The sequence below is a fragment of the Dipteris shenzhenensis genome, chromosome 16 (genome assembly GCF_047967505.1).
Source record: "Dipteris shenzhenensis isolate YYH24624 ecotype China chromosome 16, Dip_SZ_1.0, whole genome shotgun sequence".
NCBI lineage: Eukaryota > Viridiplantae > Streptophyta > Polypodiopsida > Gleicheniales > Dipteridaceae > Dipteris > Dipteris shenzhenensis.
Genome location: NC_141611.1, coordinates 55,258,756 through 55,275,967, shown reverse-complemented (window position 1 = coordinate 55,275,967; position 17,212 = coordinate 55,258,756). Strand labels below are relative to the sequence as shown.

At 41.8% G+C, this 17,212-nt stretch overlaps 1 protein-coding gene across 1 annotated transcript; it reads left to right on the top strand.

Annotated features, from left to right (window-relative positions):
• Positions 1-9,327: 9,327 nt before the first annotated feature.
• On the top strand, positions 9,328-12,096 carry LOC147893152 (chitin elicitor receptor kinase 1-like). Its single transcript, XM_087386856.1, has one exon. The coding sequence runs from the start codon at positions 9,328-9,330 to the stop codon at positions 10,564-10,566; it is 1,239 nt and encodes a 412-aa protein (XP_087242982.1). The 3' UTR covers positions 10,567-12,096.
• The last annotated feature ends 5,116 nt before the right edge of the window (positions 12,097-17,212 follow it).

Below are 17,212 nucleotides of genomic sequence, written 5' to 3'. Positions count from 1 at the left end.
ACTATTGATTTAGAATGTTCATATGTTCCATCATCCAATGCTTCTACAGAGAAAGCTTTTGGGACCTCCTGTTCTTCTAATTTGATTGATTTGGATGTTCCATCATCCTCTGAAGCTCCAGAGAAACTATTAGGGGTCTCCTCTTTCCATGAATTGACCGATATGGATGTTTCTTCATCCTCTTCTGCTCCACACAAATCATTTGGGACCTCCTCTTTAGCTAATTTGATTGACTTGGATAATGATCAGGATGTCCCGATGGTCGCAGAGAGCATAATTCCGATGATAATGGAAAGCCAAAAAAATAGTGTTCTAAAAACTTACATTGCAAGGATAGCCAAACGGATGCCTGTGGATGAGATTCCAAGACAGTATAATGGGAATCTTATAATGGAGTTTCAGCCAACATTTGGTCGATTAAAGTCCATGGATGGCATGGAGCAAAAATATGATGGAAATTTATGGACGAGACCAACTACTACAAACATGTCTGTCAATGCCATTGTCAGAGTGAGTTATTGTGTTGGATCCATTGAATGTCATAGGATCACTTGCCCATATTATGAAATCAACAAGAAATACAATAGATCATTTTTTAAGGGGTATCTCTAGAAGAAATGTGCAGTTGGTCTCTTGACAGAAGAGGATAAGAATAGAATAGTATGTCATCATTGTAGAAAGTCTAGATTTTGTGTTGCCACATGCAATTGTCAAGTGTACTATGTCATGCCCCATGAGCAAAACAGGACAAGATTAATGGTTCATGTTGGTGACCATAAGCATGATGTGCAACCTGGCACTTCAAAGAGTCAGATAGAGAAGACTAGACAATTGGTTGCAAATGTGCTCAAAGTTGAAAGGAATGCTGGACCAAGGAAGATTCAAATGAACATTGCAAAAGAGCTTTTGACAAGCTTGATGTTCAGGGCTGAGCATGAAGACCAAAAAATAGAGGGAGCTACAACACTCGGTGAAAATGAACTTGCAAATTTCCTTGACGAGATAAGTCCGCTTGTTGTAAACCAAAGGTAATTTACTAATTCATGTGTTGAACATGGTATGATGGTATAGTTGATATAATTCTTTCTAAGTGAGTATTTTTGTTTGACGAGTTTAGAATAATAGTAGCGGAGGAAAAAAAAGCAACAATGCCAATGGGAAAAGGCTGCTTGTTGGCACTAAAGAAAAGGTCAATGTATGCGTTTCCCACCCCGATTTGAAGAGCGCTTCTTGTCAGTTATGAGCAGAGCCGAGCCTAAGAGGTTAAAAGAGCATTTTTCCATGGAAGTAGATTGCCACGCCAAGGAATGCCTGAAGATATATGCTTTGTGTTTAAAATATCAACAACAAAGGGTCCTACTTTAGGTGTAGATCTAATGAATCGAATGCGAAGGGATGGAAGTGGAGACCTAAAATGGTCATGGATCCAATTTGATCACATGCATAGAGTTTTGCAATGGAACACAATGGCTTGTCATGTGTATGATCCTAGGTAATTCTTGTCCACATTGTTCAGGTCTGATAAGATAAACTTGGAACAATAATTTTCTTTCGGATCATGATTCCTTTCTTTCATCCTGTACTGTAGTGTTTAGGAACTCATGACAATTGCAACATGTGAGATGAAAGAAGAAGATGAAACAAGCCAAGTCCTTTTCTGGGAAATGTTGAATAATACAATGAGACAATGTGGATTTGACAAAGCAAATTTCTATGGGTTCATGGCAGAAGAAGCACAGGCAAATTGGAGAGCCATTAGAACAATTCACAATGGGGGTCTTGAGAATGTAATGGATGGTCAAGAAAGGACATGTTTTTTTCACTGGGCCCAAAGTTTGCAACAACACACCAAGAAACACATCAAGAAAGAATTATATGAGGAGCATATATTGATGTGCAAGCAGTGGAGAAAATGTAACTCAAGGACCGATGCACTTGTCGAAAGTTGTAGGATAAGGAATTGGTGGAGAGTGATAGAAGTGGCAAAACAAGAGAAAAATATAGCACAACCTATAGTGATACAAAATACTTGTTTGGGCAATACATTAAAAATGTGGTCAAATGATGCTCATCTAAGGGAGAATCTTAGAGTGGCCGTCATAGATGTTTTGCAAAAACTTTGATGGTCTTTAAACAATGCTTTGAGTAAAGGGGGGACAAAAAGAGTTTGTAGTTATGGTGGAGATGGAACTACCGATATGTAAAAAAATCATAATTTGTTGTTTTCTAAGCAAGTGGTTAGTGTTAAAACAAATTTATTTCTAATAGAGTCTCCAAAGATTATGAGAGCAATAGGTGTATTCCCATAATCTAGCTCCTTTTTAACTTTTTGAGATTGCTGCCAAAGTTTGCATTGGAACCTTGAACATACTAGATCATTATAAGAAATGCTTATCATATTGGAGCCCTATAATAGTTTGCAGTGTGACCGTATTTGTCATACTTAAAGCCCCTAGGTCATCCATCCAGTGTTGAGGCCCACCTCTCACCCATGTGGCCATCACTTTGGGGAGTAACAACAATATAAGAGTGGAGGCCATTTTGTAACTGCTCACAATCTAGAGTAGTGGCCTTGTCTAGTGAATGATGCTTAGAAATCCGACTATTGTCAAAATACTATTAGAATATGTTATAAGCACTGTGTCGTCTCCTTTTTCAAGGGAGTTGTATGTTGTAAGCTGAAAATACAAACTAGTTGCAAGCTTTTGCCTTTTAAAACGTTGTTTCGTCTCTCTGAATGCACATTTTTGATTCGTCTCTTTCCGAATTTAGTCAGACGTGAATCCGACTCTGGTAGTTCCATTACTAGAAGTGGATTTGTGTTGGTGTTTCTCTCCCTTTTAAAGACACCAATAACACTATTGGAGATCCTCTACTGTGTTCGAACTCCCAGTCGGTTGCTACTACATAGCAATTGTGCAAAAGAGTGACAACAGTATGATCCAAAATGACTCGAATAGCAAGAAACCAACAATAGCGACAACTCGAACGAATGCAATCAACAATAGAGTGCCTACAGAAAGGCTACTTCAATACAAAACAAAGACAACTTAGCACCTCAACAAATCGGTGCATTCATAACACAAATTCATTCAAAATCTCAACTTCCAGCGGACTACGGCAAGAGATAGATTACGACTTTCTCCCAGCAAGAACTCACAAAAAGAACACACTCAAGAGTCTCTAGCAACCTTTGAGCAACCTGCGACAAGGTGCAAATGACTACAAAGCCTGTTCTCAGATTGGGTCTTTGACAGATGCCGATCAACGTCGGCATGGTTCCGACTAGACAAAGTGATAGAAGGTTGTTTTGGAGCAGTTCATCAATAAAATAGCAATAACAAAGTACTACACAAGGTTTCAATTTATCAAGCTTCATCGACATTACAAGCAACTTAGTCGGCAAGACTGCAGTACAAGCAGTCTAACATAATCCAGTGACATTAGTTCTCCTCTTTTCTTTCATGGCGAATATCTTGGCTCATGTCAGATAGATTTCATGAGCCCTTGTCACCAAGATGAATAGGATACGTCTACTTCACATGTAATCAAGCTCGTGTTGAAGCAGCAACTCAAACTGACCAAGATCAACAGGATATATTCCATGATCCAGATTACACACCAAGTGGAACAAGCTCATCTGACAGCTTACTCCACAGCAACGAATTATCTGAAGCTCATGCTGAACTCGGTACGTTGATGATATCTACACCGACAGAGGAATTCCTCAAAAGAACTCTTACAACCAATATAGCAGCAAGTGTGGTTGTTGCAACCCAGAGAAGATTGAACTTTGACCCACTACCTACACAACAAAAAAGGAGAGTACCAGCCAAAGCTCTAGCTCAAAATCTAGCTCCACCAAGAATGCAGAACGCAAAACCAAGATCAAGCATGCACATACTATGGCTTGGATGGTCATAGACAAGGACCACAATGTGAATTGTGGGGTAAGCATAGAGAAGAACGAGGAATACCTATAATTCATTACAATGAAAGAGGTAACCAAAACCAACAGCAGCAGCCCACCACCACATGTCAACATGGTTTACTTGGCGCCAATTACTGTGATGATTATAATATACAAGGACATAGGATTGAGAGAAACATTGAGGCATTGGCTGTGACATGGTCTAAAGGTACAAAGCCACTGCCCGAGCTCGGAGATGCCCCAAAAGATACAACAAAGCCCATGAATTGGCCCAACCAGGCACAAATCAGAAACAAAGCCCTACAACAAGTACTTGACAACAATGTAAGACAACATGCAAAGACAGCCCACCACAATAACAAAGGTAAGGTTGAAGTTGATCCGATGCAAGTCAGAGCCCAGTGCGATAGTTCTCTACCAGAAACAGTCCGACAACATGCAGGCAATAATTTGCAATAAAACAATATTTCTCAAACAAGCATAAGTACAATGGATGCACAGGCATCAGGGCAATCTTCCTCTAGCCAGAAATATCTTCCAAAAAAGGAAACTGAGCTCACTGGTGGAAGAAGCTCAGGAACAGCTAAACAACAGGACAAGAGTACAACCCACACCACCCGGTAAGCTCCCGAACAGCTGCTTGATCTTCTCAGCAACACCGCTCTATGCGACACTGACATGGGGAAGAAGACAAAGCCTCACCCCTACCTACAAGACTCCCCGAAAGAAGGAAGCTAAAGAGGAAAAGCCTATAGTCATTCCCAATTCGGAAGACACAAAGTCCGACAACAAGATGCCCTTGCCTCATCTCAAGAAGCAGACCAGCCTCGCCAATTTTAGGGTGTAGCAGAGAAAAATAAAAAAATCTCATGGGCACATCTTCTTCACTCCCTGCTGATGAGTGAGATTGCAAGGAAGGATTTAAAAATGTCAAATGCCCACACCAAAATCACACCTTTTATTTGTGCTCTTTTTGAGTATGCTCATCAAGCAGGCCAAAAGCGCTCTGAGGTAATTGTGCCAAGCAAAGGTATCGACCATGGAGGCAGAACATGCAGTGCAGGTATTGCAGATATTCCATGAGCAGCAAAGAGAAGGGCAGATGCAGCTTCACAAATAGATCATGGAATTGAAGTAGGACAAATAGGCTGTACATGATTACATCATTCAGCAGCAAACTGCCTAGAAACAACTCGAAGAGACAAAAAATGAACTTGCAGCAATGAAGCAAGAATATGCCCAATACAAGGAAATGCAGGATAAGTAGATTTCCAAGCTTACAGGCCAAGTCAGGGTGCAGAGAGAATGTCTACCAATAGTCACAACCTGGTTAGAAGAAATTAGAGTTTTTCCTCCAGTTGGAGAGACTATCTGCCTCACATATGGACCTGCAAATTGAGAACACCATCTCAAAGAAAGAGTTCATGCACTCAAAGGGGTAGAGCAATCTCTGAAGGAGATAGTTCAAGAAATCGACGGTGTTTTTCTCAGTTCAACAGACCTCAGAGATATGAAGCGACAATTAGCTAAAACTGCCCAAGGCCTGTGGTATAATTTGAAACACAGATTATATGTGATTGCTAAACAGCCTTATGAAGCATTTGCTTCAGCCGCTTATACGTACGACATTATGGCCAATGAGATGGAATTGCTAAAGTCAAAGGCTCATAGTTCAAGAACAAAGACGGTGCAGATTTAGGAGGCCACAGCCCCAGATGTATTTGAGGCAGAGTTGTTAAACTCTAAAGTGGCCCTCCTGCACTCTATGCCTACCAAGGAAGACACAAAACATAGCATCCTAACAAATGCCACGAAGCATAATAAAGATGCCATAGGAAAGCCCAGTTATGATGTGCAGAGAAAAGCTCTGCTGAAGGTTGAACCCACTGAACAAACTGTGGAAAACAAACTAGTTGAAAGTGGAGCAGCCAATGACAAGGAATGGACAAACCCCCAGCTTGCCCAGAAAGGAAGCATTGACATCAATTGTACACAAACAATCAATGTACAATTGATGAAATATTCCAATAAAGGGTCCACGTCCCCGGTTTTTGGAAAAAACCTCTCCATCGGGGAGTGCCAACAAGTGTTGAGGCCCCTCTCACCCATGTGGCTATCACTTTGGGGAGTAACAAGAATATACGAGTGGAGGCCGTTTTGTAAGTGCTCACAGTCTAGAGTAGTGGCCTTGTTTGGTGAATGATGCTTAGAAATTCGACTGTTGTCAGAATACTATCAGAATATGTTATAAGCACCATGTCATCTCCTTTTTGAAGGGAGTTGTATGATGTAAGCTAAAAATACGAACCAGTTGCAAGCCTTTGTCTTTTAAAACGTTGTTTCGTCTCTCTGAATGCACATTTTTGATTCATCTCTTTATGATTTTAGTTAGACATGAATCCAACTCTGGAAGTTCCATTACCAGAAGTGGATGTGTGTTGGTGTTTTTCTCCCTTTTGAAGACACCAGTAACAAAGACCCATGAGAAGTCGAGAAGCTACAAGAAATGAGACACTTGGTATAACTTACTTTTGCCTTCTATGGGCTTACGAACGTTCCTTTATAAGCTTCATTAGGCAATTAACAATGCCACATGGATCCACCGCAAATACATGCCACTAGGCAACTAATTACTAGGACTGGTTAAGATTGTCACAATATGTTATAAATTTAAAACTACAATTTTTATATATATTCTACATGGTGATGGAATGTAGGCTTGGTGCATGCATATAACTTGCATTTAATTAGATTGCTCAAGTATTGCCTTGCATGAAATTACATTTCTTGTGATCTTTTCTTCTCTTCTTGGAAAATAAACTTTTCTCAATAATCAATTTTTTTAAACCTAATAAAACTGTTTAGAAGGTGTCTTGAAGATGAAAATCATGAAAAATATTTTTGTGATTCAAGCATGAGAAAAAAATGCACACCAACATTCATAAGTATTGACATTCTTGCTTACTTCCACACATCATATAGGATTCTACAAATCGAGTCCATGCCTATTGTATTGTGCTTATAGCTATGAAAATGTTATGAGCCCTATAAGTGACAGCATACTAATAATATTCACATAATATTAGCTAAAATCTCCCTAATAGGACTTGAATGGACAACACGTATAATACATTTATGTTGCAACAATAAAGGCCCTTGATAAATACAACAACATTGTTAAAAGCCTTGTTAAATACCCCAACCTTCTTAAAATCCTTGTTAAAAATATTGTGGAAAAGTGCTCTATTTATTATTTTCTAATCTCATACAAATTATTGGCAATAAAACTTATCAAAATGTCATTTGTGTAACCTAAACTACAAGTTGCTCCATGAAATCTAGTGATTTCATGTAAATTTAATAAGAAAGGGGCATACACCTGCTACACATCTCATAATGGCCCATGCATCTTGGTGTATATAATCTAAGAAGTCAAGATATCTATATGGATATTTTAAGATGTAGGAAGATACATGTTGTCTCATTGGCTTTTGTATGGCATTGGACAGTTATCCAAAAAACATGATAATGTTTCACAAACAACTATGTCTACACAAGATGGTATATCTATACTCTAAGGTCAAAGCTTGGTTCTAAAAAAAAAATATATGTGATCCTTTTTTTGCACAAGATGGTATATCTACACTCTAAGTCCATTCTCTCTTACATCACTAATGGCTTTTTCTTTTCAAGAGTTTTCAAGTGAGTACCTAGGTTGTATAGTTTCAATTTTGTCTTGAACCTAAAAAATACTTAGTGATTAAAGTACCTTTTTCCTTAGGGCTAAAATTTCAAGCATCTTTAACATGTGATGAAGATATGTAAATAAATGGACTAGTTGAAGCCTACTCAAAAGAGTGTACAATTCCATTTAATTTCTTAACTAGTTAGTGGGAATAGGCCCTAAGTTAGGTAAGGTGAGGTAGCTTTGTTGACTTACATGTGCACACCAGTTTAATGCCTATGGAGAATAAAGCATCTTGTTAGGTAAGGTGGGGTAGCTTTCCTGACTCACACATGCACACCAAGTAATTTAGAGACTAAAATATGAGTATTGAAGAAGGCTAGTGTTGAGAAGTTGGCTAACCATTTTGTTGTAGATCTTCTTATTTACGATGGGGATGTAAAGAGAAGAGAGAAGGACTTGGACCCACTTGGTCCAAGAAGGAGATGACATGTGTTCTTAACATAGGAATAATAGTTGGCAAGAATGACCTGTGTCCTTAATATAGGAAAGACAATTGGCAAGAATGAGACGTGAGTGGGGGAAATGATGGAAAAGGTGGTACAAATATCTTTGTCCTTGTTTGATGGCTTCCATAATAAGGTTGGAAATGAAGTTATTGTGGTCTACATGTAGAACAAGACCACTTGGTATTTTGTGGAGAATGGTCTAACGTTCCTAGTGTTCTTAATGGTAAGGTGGCTACTGTAGAGGGGCCCTTCCATGTTTATGACCTACCATGTTGAGTATTTTGCGATATATCTCCCATGATTTGTTACTTTAGTGCGATCTAATAGGCTATGCTAGTTTTAGTTGGGGCTCGTGAAAGTCTCCACCTCAATTGGAGGTTTGGGCACTTTTGTTGTATGCAACTATTACTGCTGCGAGTCTAGCACCCCATTTTGCAATTAAAAGCCCCCATATTATTGATGGAAGCAAGAGGTGTGAAATGGAGTGGCATTGGAGGGGAGCATGCAATGAATTGCTCATTGAGCAAAATGCTCACATGTGGAGCAGTGTTCAAAAAAAGCAAAACCTCAAGCCAGCCAGTTTCCTATTGAATGGCAATCAAACCAGCAAATTTGAAATTTCAACTAAAAACTAACTGGTTGGTTGTAATCCGATGAGCAAATGCTGAGGCTTTAGTTTGGGGAGAAAGGATTGACCTAGCCCTTCTTTTGCGTGATAGTGATGGTAAAACGACCATATTAAAGAAAGGAGTGAACTTAGCTCTATCTTGTAAGTCAAAGACATCAGATGAGATGAGATATGATCGATAGGAGGGAGACATTTTGCGGGCAGAGGTGGGTGGGTGGGTGTGTGGAGGCAATTCTTTGCCATATTTGGTGGAAGAAGTCGATGGGAGGTGTGTGTGTGTGTGTGTAACAAAATCAACGAGCTTCGAAAATGGATGGCGCTAAAGTGCGCGACCACCACCAAATCACTTTGAGAACCAATCAAGACGGGCATGCAGGGGAGAAGAGTGGACATAATGAAGAAGGGCAAGCAAAGATGGATAGAGATGGAGAACTTTCTTCTCGGGAGACTTGAAGCCCAATTTTCGAATTCCGTGTAACACGTAAAAGTGACCCCCGGGCAAGCAAGGGACTTTTGAGGCCAAACTGATAAGAGTGAAGGGGGGGGGGACGGAATGTTGTTCTTGTAATCAATCATGTGCTTCTGTTTGTCCAAGAAGGAGAAGCAAAGACCTCCTGCTATTCTTAAAAGGAAGCCTCCCAAAAGCCCTTCTTTCTCCTCCTCCTCCTCCTCCTCCGCCGCCGCAACAAACACCTCCTCCTCCTCCTCCTCCTCAGATTTCTCCTCCTCCAGCTCCTCCTCCATCGCCTCCATCAAAGACTGGCTCCCCTATGGCCCCTCCCTCTTCTCCTTCCATGAACTCTGCCTCTCCACCCATAACTTCAGTCCCTCCCTCAAAATCGGTCGCTCCGTCTGGCGTGCCCACCTCCGTCACTCCCCCGTCGCCATCTCCAAAAAACAGGCCTCCCCTCTCCCCCTCCGTGACGTGCTCCGTCGCGTCCATGCCTTGCACCATTCCAGCCTCGTTCGCCTCCTTGGCGCTTGCCGAGAGGGCGAGGATCTCTACCTCGTTTACGAGTTCGTCGAAGGTGCTAACTTGCGGGACTGCCTCCGCAGCAAACACGTCGTGGGCTACTCTGCTCTCTCGTCGTGGAGTGCCAGAATGCAGATAGCTGTGGATGTGGCCAAAGGTCTCGAGTATCTTCATCATCTCAGCGCTGAAACCTTTGTGCACAAGTACATAGACAGCAGAAACATCCTTGTAAGTAATAATGATTTGCGTGCCAAGATTGCGCATGTTGGAATTTCCGCATTATCTGGGGAAGCGCGTCCAGAACTCCCAGAGACTGACGAAACAGAGGCAGTAAGTGAAGGTGAAATCAGGGAGGAAACTGAAAGCAGTGTTCGCAGGTTGGCACGTTCACGAAGTATCAAGATCACGGGTATACAGGGTTATATGCCCCCTGAATACTTAAGTGCAGGTGAGGTCACTCCAAAGTACGACGTTTTTTCTTTTGGTGTAGTCTTATTGGAGCTCCTCTCGGGTAAAAGTGCTCTTAATTTTGAGCCCCGCCAAGCGCGGAAAGCATCCTCCTCCCTACCGGACTCGATGCGTGCCATCATGGCAGAGTCAGATCCCAAAGGCAAACTTAGGATGTGGATGGATCCGCTCCTGAAGGACTCTTATCCACTCGATGATGCTTACAAAGTGGCTATCATCGCCAAGTCCTGTGTGGATCCGAATCCTCAAAAACGCCCTGAAATGTCTGCCATTGCTTTGAAGCTGCAAAAGTACTTGACATCTTCGAAAATATGGGAAGCCACAATGCAAGCTCCAAAAGAAATCATGACCTCGTCTCTACAGCCCAGATGACAGAATTTATTACAAGAGGAATGAGTATTTATCTGGCGCTTCCTCCAGCTATATTTTTTGAAAGCTATATGGATCCCTCGCTTGTACATGCAAGGCCATTCCATGCTAATGGCTGAACCGATGACAGTTTGCTTCCTCCTCATTGGCACTGCTGCAGAGATCAGAATCCAAGTGCAGCTTCTCAATCACATTTCTTCCAAGATGCACATAAGAGTTAATGGCTGTAGGCCTCTTGATATGAAATTGGGAGATGCAACAGTTCTTCACTTATATAGACAATGGATATCTGGGGTTGCTAAGGTAGCCCCTCCTGTAAGCCCTTGAAAAAGGGGAAGGACAACGGTAAAATCAAATTTGGAGACCTAGTCCTAGAACAGCATGCGGCAATGTATTTTATACAGCTGGAAGGCTGGCATAGTGAAGAGAACAGAGCGTGATTAATTTCACATATATTCGGTGGTCTCTCAGATTGTGGGGGTTGTCAAGGTTATCACCTTTGTGGAATTCGAACTCCCTCCCTTGCAGCAAATAGATTACAACGTGACATTGAGATGGGATGAGTTTTTGGCACCTAGCCCACATACCGCTAGTCGTCACATAATGCTTGCAGTGGACAAGTATCTTCAAGAATGTTGTTGTCTACGATAGGAAGTTTTTACTTTTTGATTGAATGATTAAGGCCCAAGGGAGGAAAGAGGCTAGTGGAATAACGGCAGATGTAGGTGAGTTTAGCACAGGGCATTAGTGACTCTTTGCGGGACTGGCATCAAGGCAAACACAATGCAACAAACCGCATGTCAAATGGACATGAAAGCAAGGGTGGTTTTGGGATGCTCCATCCGAGGCAACTGCAGGGTATTACCCTACCACATGGCAGCACATGGACAGCTTCCACGCCCTTTCTCCCCCCTTCCGCTCTCCCCTCTTCTTTTCCCCTTTCCCAATGCCCCCTACATGGCAGTCAGCCATCTAAAATGAGGGACTGCCCATAGAAGAGGGTGGATCCCTATCCCATTCTTTCAGCCATCTAAGAGCTTTATGAGCAGGGAAGGAGCCCCCCAAGTACCCGCTGCTTGGAAAAGCTCTTGGAGGAATAACTTCAACCTCACTTCAGTGTTCAGGCTTGTGCACTTTCCTACCATTGTAAGAAAAACTCTCTTTTCAAGAGGAGGATTGGGGGGGGTGGAGTTGTTGATGCGCATGGACCCACCTGTCATCTCGTAATTCTTTCCTCTTTCCTCTTCTATTTGACAGCATACAATGCTGTATTAATTGAACTGGGAATCCTATGCACAAGTGGGTGCAATTATAATGTTGTTACATACAAATTTTCATCGGTGTTGTTTGGTGTTGAAGGTCTGCAAATGCTGAAAATTTTGACGAGTCAGCCAGATATAGACAGCAGTGAGCTTCTTTGATGTGATTGCTTGTCACTTCTCTTGAACCAAGGTTCAGCAGATGGGTTATAGAATTCTCTCGATAAGCAGTGTTCCTGTTATGCACCGTTTTTTGGCATGCAGAATGCTGTTCACAATAGCCAGGGTAGTCTAAAAGTGACAATACCAAGTGGTGAACAGGCTTCGTGGCAAAGGCCTTAATTCAGTTTTCAATTCAGCAAGGCTGTCTTTGTTTATTGTCGTGTCGTAATCAGAATCATGAAACAGAATGGGTCTGAGTTCGTCTAATCCAGGGTTCACATAGAGCTGGAGGTTCCTTGACTATCTCTATGCATGCTATGGATTAAATGACTAAATAGATGCAACAGCAGATATTTGAAAGGATCTTTAAGGGCAAGCAAAAGAAAAAATGGGCAGGGGGAAAAGAAGTGTTGTCGTCTTTGTCAAACCTCATAAGGAGTGCACTACTTTTGGAGCTGTAGAGAAAAGGAAAAGCACTTAAAAGTAAGGTCCGCTTTTTTGTCCTTTCTTGAGAAATGGACTTCTGTCAAGTATTAAAGAAACCACCTAGAGTAAAAGAAAAATACATAATACAGAGGATGAAAAAGTTGTGGAATCAGAGACCATGCAAAGCTTGAGAGAGCTAAGACTGGTTGGAAATGCCAAATCTCTTTTCCTTTTCGTGATACTTGCATACCACTAACTGCATTGCTTTGAGGAGATCCTCCTGATCTCAATCTGTTTGTCCATGGCGAAGTATGTGAACCACTGTTAGAGGACACTACAGGTCCATTAATATTTTGTGATTGCTGCTGTGAATTCTGTGCAGCATTATCATTTTGTGCATCTACATCATCAATCACATTTATTGGTTTATACCAGCTGCTCATCTCATAAAAAACATCTCTGCTCACTGTAAACTTACGAGTAGAAGGGTTATATCATCTATACCTTTTCTGATGCAGAAGAGAATAACAAATAAAGATGCACTTCTCAGTTTTTGGATTTAACTTGGATCTCAACTCATCTGGCACATGAACATAGGCAAATCAACCAAAAACTTTCAAATGAGAAATATTTGGTTTCCTATCAGTATATCTCTCCTCTGGCATCATGCCATGTATTGTTGCAGTGGGAGTCTTGTTCATTATGTAGACTGCTATAGCAACTGCTTCAGCCCAATAATAATCTGGTAGGTCTTTTTCCTTGAGCACGGCACGAGATACCTCTCCAATATGCGTGTTTTTTCTTTTTGCAAGTTCATTTTGTTGTGGGGTATGACTGCATGAATATTGCTACTTTATGTCATGCTTCTGCAGAAAACTTACAAACTCATTTGAGAGGTACTCTCTCCCTCCATCCGACCTTAGGCATTTTATATTTGCAGGCCTGTTTCTTTTTCAACCATAGCTTTAAAAGCTTTGAAATGCTCAAACACTTTACTTTTCTTTTGCATAAAATACACTCAAACTTTTCTGCTGTAGTCATCAATAAAAGTGACAAAATAATGACAGCCTCTAATCCATGGTAATAGGCAAACACTCCCAATAGGCTGCCTTAGATGGTCTCCAGCCATTAGCTTGAATCTAAAATTTCCCTTGCTTTGCTAATTGTGAACTAGAAAAAGGGGATTATTTTAGAGTCGTTATTTGCTACTATCTAACTTCACTCACTAAGGTTTGGAGTAAAATTTCACGATGGGATAACCTTGTACAGCCATCAATAAAAGTGACAAAATAATGACAGCCTCTAATCCATGGTAATAGGCAAACACTCCCAATAGGCTGCCTTAGATGGTCTCCAGCCATTAGCTTGAATCTAAAATTTTCCTTGCTTTGCTAATTGTGAACTAGAAAAAGGGGATTATTTTAGAGTCGTTATTTGCTACTATCTAACTTCACTCACTAAGGTTTAGAGTAAAATTTCACGATGGGATAACCTTGTACAGCCATGACTTCAGTTTTCAATGACAGCCGTTTGTGAACTAGGGTCAAGCCCTCTCACCCAAGCCGACTACTTTGATAGGGAAAAGTCATGCATCTTGAAGTATAGTTTTGCAAAATATCAATCCTTGATAAGGCTCCATCCATCTCAAGCGGTTGGGTTGTCCCCTATTCCTTGTAGTTTACATGAAAGGGATAGTTGAGCCAATTTGGTAGCAGACCACTGCATATGTGCCAGGCCATGATGATAGATGCCATTAGTGGTGAGGAAGGCACGTTATCATCTGCTGAAGTGGATATCCCCTGATGTTGTGCTACCAATCCCACAATCAATATGCTTTGTAAAAAGAAAGCACTACACAGTTCCTATCCAAGCTCCTAATGCTCTCCAAAATAGGAGCAAACAATTACATGGAGAAAATGTCAAAGGCTAACTTGACAACCCAAGTATTTGACCGAGTCGCCTCTTTGAATCCAAGTAAAACCAATGTCATTTTCCCAATCAAGATGAGGCTCATCATTGACCCAAAATCCATTGGATTCATTCCAATTAATTTTGGCACTTGTTGCAATACAAAAAGTATCCAGGGCCAGCTTGGAAGAGTTAAGCATTTGAGATGAGGCATCGAAGTAAACAGTTGTATACTTCAGTTGTATCATCAGCTAGCTCATTGTCTTCCTCCTGTGTGATGGAGTCTCAAGCCAATAATCTCCGATTGAGATATGAGAAAGAGACCCATTGCATCAGCCATAAAAATATATAATTCAAAACTTCATGCGTTCACAAGATAGGACTCACAACTTACAAGAAGCAAACTTAGGAGATAGACAACATTAGAACAGTTCAAAAATGCCTCAGAATATATTGCACAAATCTGAGCCAAACACTCTTTTAGAAGGCTTCACCAGCAATCCCGAAACAGGCAGCAGTCAGCTGCCCTGGATGCTATATGGTGAGCTCAAACTCTGCTCTAATTCTGCGTTTGCACTCCTTTGGATGTGTGCTATGCACCAAGATCTGCTCCAAGATGTAAGGGCTCTTCCAGTCTGAGCTGTGGCCTCTGCTTCTGCACTCATCCACTCTGCTGTCCAATAGATTGCTGACCTGCACACTGGACTAAGGTGGAATGCCCAGAAACTGAACTCGTGAACTGCCCTCACAAAGTAAGGTAGGAAACCCTCTAGACTGGCCAAATTGCTCCTCCAGCCAACCGACTTGGATCTCTAGCCAACCAAACTGCCACCAGCTGACCTGGTCCGTGGATCTGCCAACCAGTGGTGGGCTTTGTCTGCTGGCGTATCAGATGTCTTCTGCAGGCACTTTTTGCTGGCTGTCTGTCAGTCTACCTGCTGCCCTTTCCCAATATCCAGGCCTTTCCAGCTGCCTGTACTTCTACTGTGACTCCTTGCTGTGCTGCCTCTGCCAGCCTCTTCTCCAGCAACCTACCACCAGCTCTTTCGTTGGCAGCACATGCGCAGTTCTGCATAGCAGCCACACAACTAATCCACGCACCTTGTGGATGCTCCAGGAGGTCCTGCAGTCGTCGCCTTACAGCCCTGAACCTCATGTCCACAGTCCTACATTCTGCTCACAGGCTGCTTTCTTCCTGAGCTTCTGCCCAACAGTGGACCATGTGGCAGCCCACGTGGAAGCCTACAGTGCTGTCCACGTGGCTGTCTTGTGGATGATTCCCTCCACCAAGATCTACCCATGTGGCATCCATATGTCATGCTCACACAGTAGACTCTCAGACCTCCCAATACTGCCTTGGTACCATGTCTCTGTGCTCTCATGTGGGGGCCTACAGGTAGGACAATGGACTCTAGTTTCGAACACCCTCTCCCATTGTCACCACTGTGGGCCCTCAATGACCCAAAGACATATACAACCGACTTGGATCTCCAGCCAACCAAACTGCCACAGACCAGCCGACCCGGTCTGTGGATCTGCTGACCAGTTGTTGGCTCTGTTTGCTGGCATGTAAATGGATGCACGCATGCACGCGCGCGCACAATTATATATTACCACTTTGTTAGCTGGTTAGGCAAAATATATAATCACAATGCAGTGATGAGGAGTCATCCAATGACAATATCTTTATGATACCATGAATGAGGATGTTGTTAGTAATCTGGTGGAGAAGACGTTTGGAAGCCTGAGTATTGCTTGATTCTATCTTTCCTCCTTGCCAATATCAACCAGTAGGTGTTTTGGGATCAGAATAGACATGATTGTTGCATCCATTATGTATTTGTGTTTCCCCAGATGCCTATCTATATTTTTATTTTTCCAAACTACCTTTCTGACAGTGGGGATCACTCCAAATCACCGGGGTCATCAGTAGGGGCATGAGCGGGAGCAACAACAGAAAGAGAAGATTGGGGTTGAGGCAATGGGGCTGGATTCTGGGCCCACTGTACCACCAAGTCAAAAAGGGATATGTATCACTATAATTGTGGTAACCAAGCTGCAGACAGCATCTGGGTGAGGCGTTGGATCCCAAAGCATGCTTGATCACCTAGATCTGGTTATCTTGTTTGCATTGTGTTGTAGGAACAAGAATGGAGATTGATTGTGAACACAAGAGAACAAGAAGTGAACACAAGTGAACTCCAACTGAAATGTTCAACCAAATGAAGTACAAGTACTTGGTATATATAGAACACACTAAAATTCCAAAATAGATTGAAGTCCTAGACTATCCTACACCACCATAGCATTGTATATATCTCTACTAATCCCCCCTCAATATATGGTTGAAGTACTCTGGAATGATCTCAGAAGTACTTGAAATACCCAAAGTACCATGGTTGTACAAATTTATCCAAATGTGGATATAGCAACTACAAAAGAAAACAAGATCATTTTACAACCCCCCTTGACATTGTTTGAATATCTCGTAACCCCAAGCCATGTCGATATCGTGTGAAGAGAGGGGTTGACAGGCTTTTAGTGAAGAAATATGCCACATTATCCTCAATGGAACAATATGTGAGATCAATGAAGCCATCTGTGGTGCAATCCTGCACATAATGATAGTGGTTTTCAATGTGTTTCATGCGAACATGAAATACAGGATTGTTGCCAATAGCAATTGAACTTTGGCTGTCATAAAAGATCGGAGTTGCGTTACCATCTTGAGCATGATGCAAGTCATGTAGGAGCTTCCTTAACCACATATATTCCATAGTGGCTGAATTTGCAACTTATTCTGCTTCATTGAGGAGAGAGACATGCTCTCTTGTTTCTTATTGAGCCATGAGATGCACACTGAGCCCAATGAGAAGCAATAGCCGGAAGTTAAC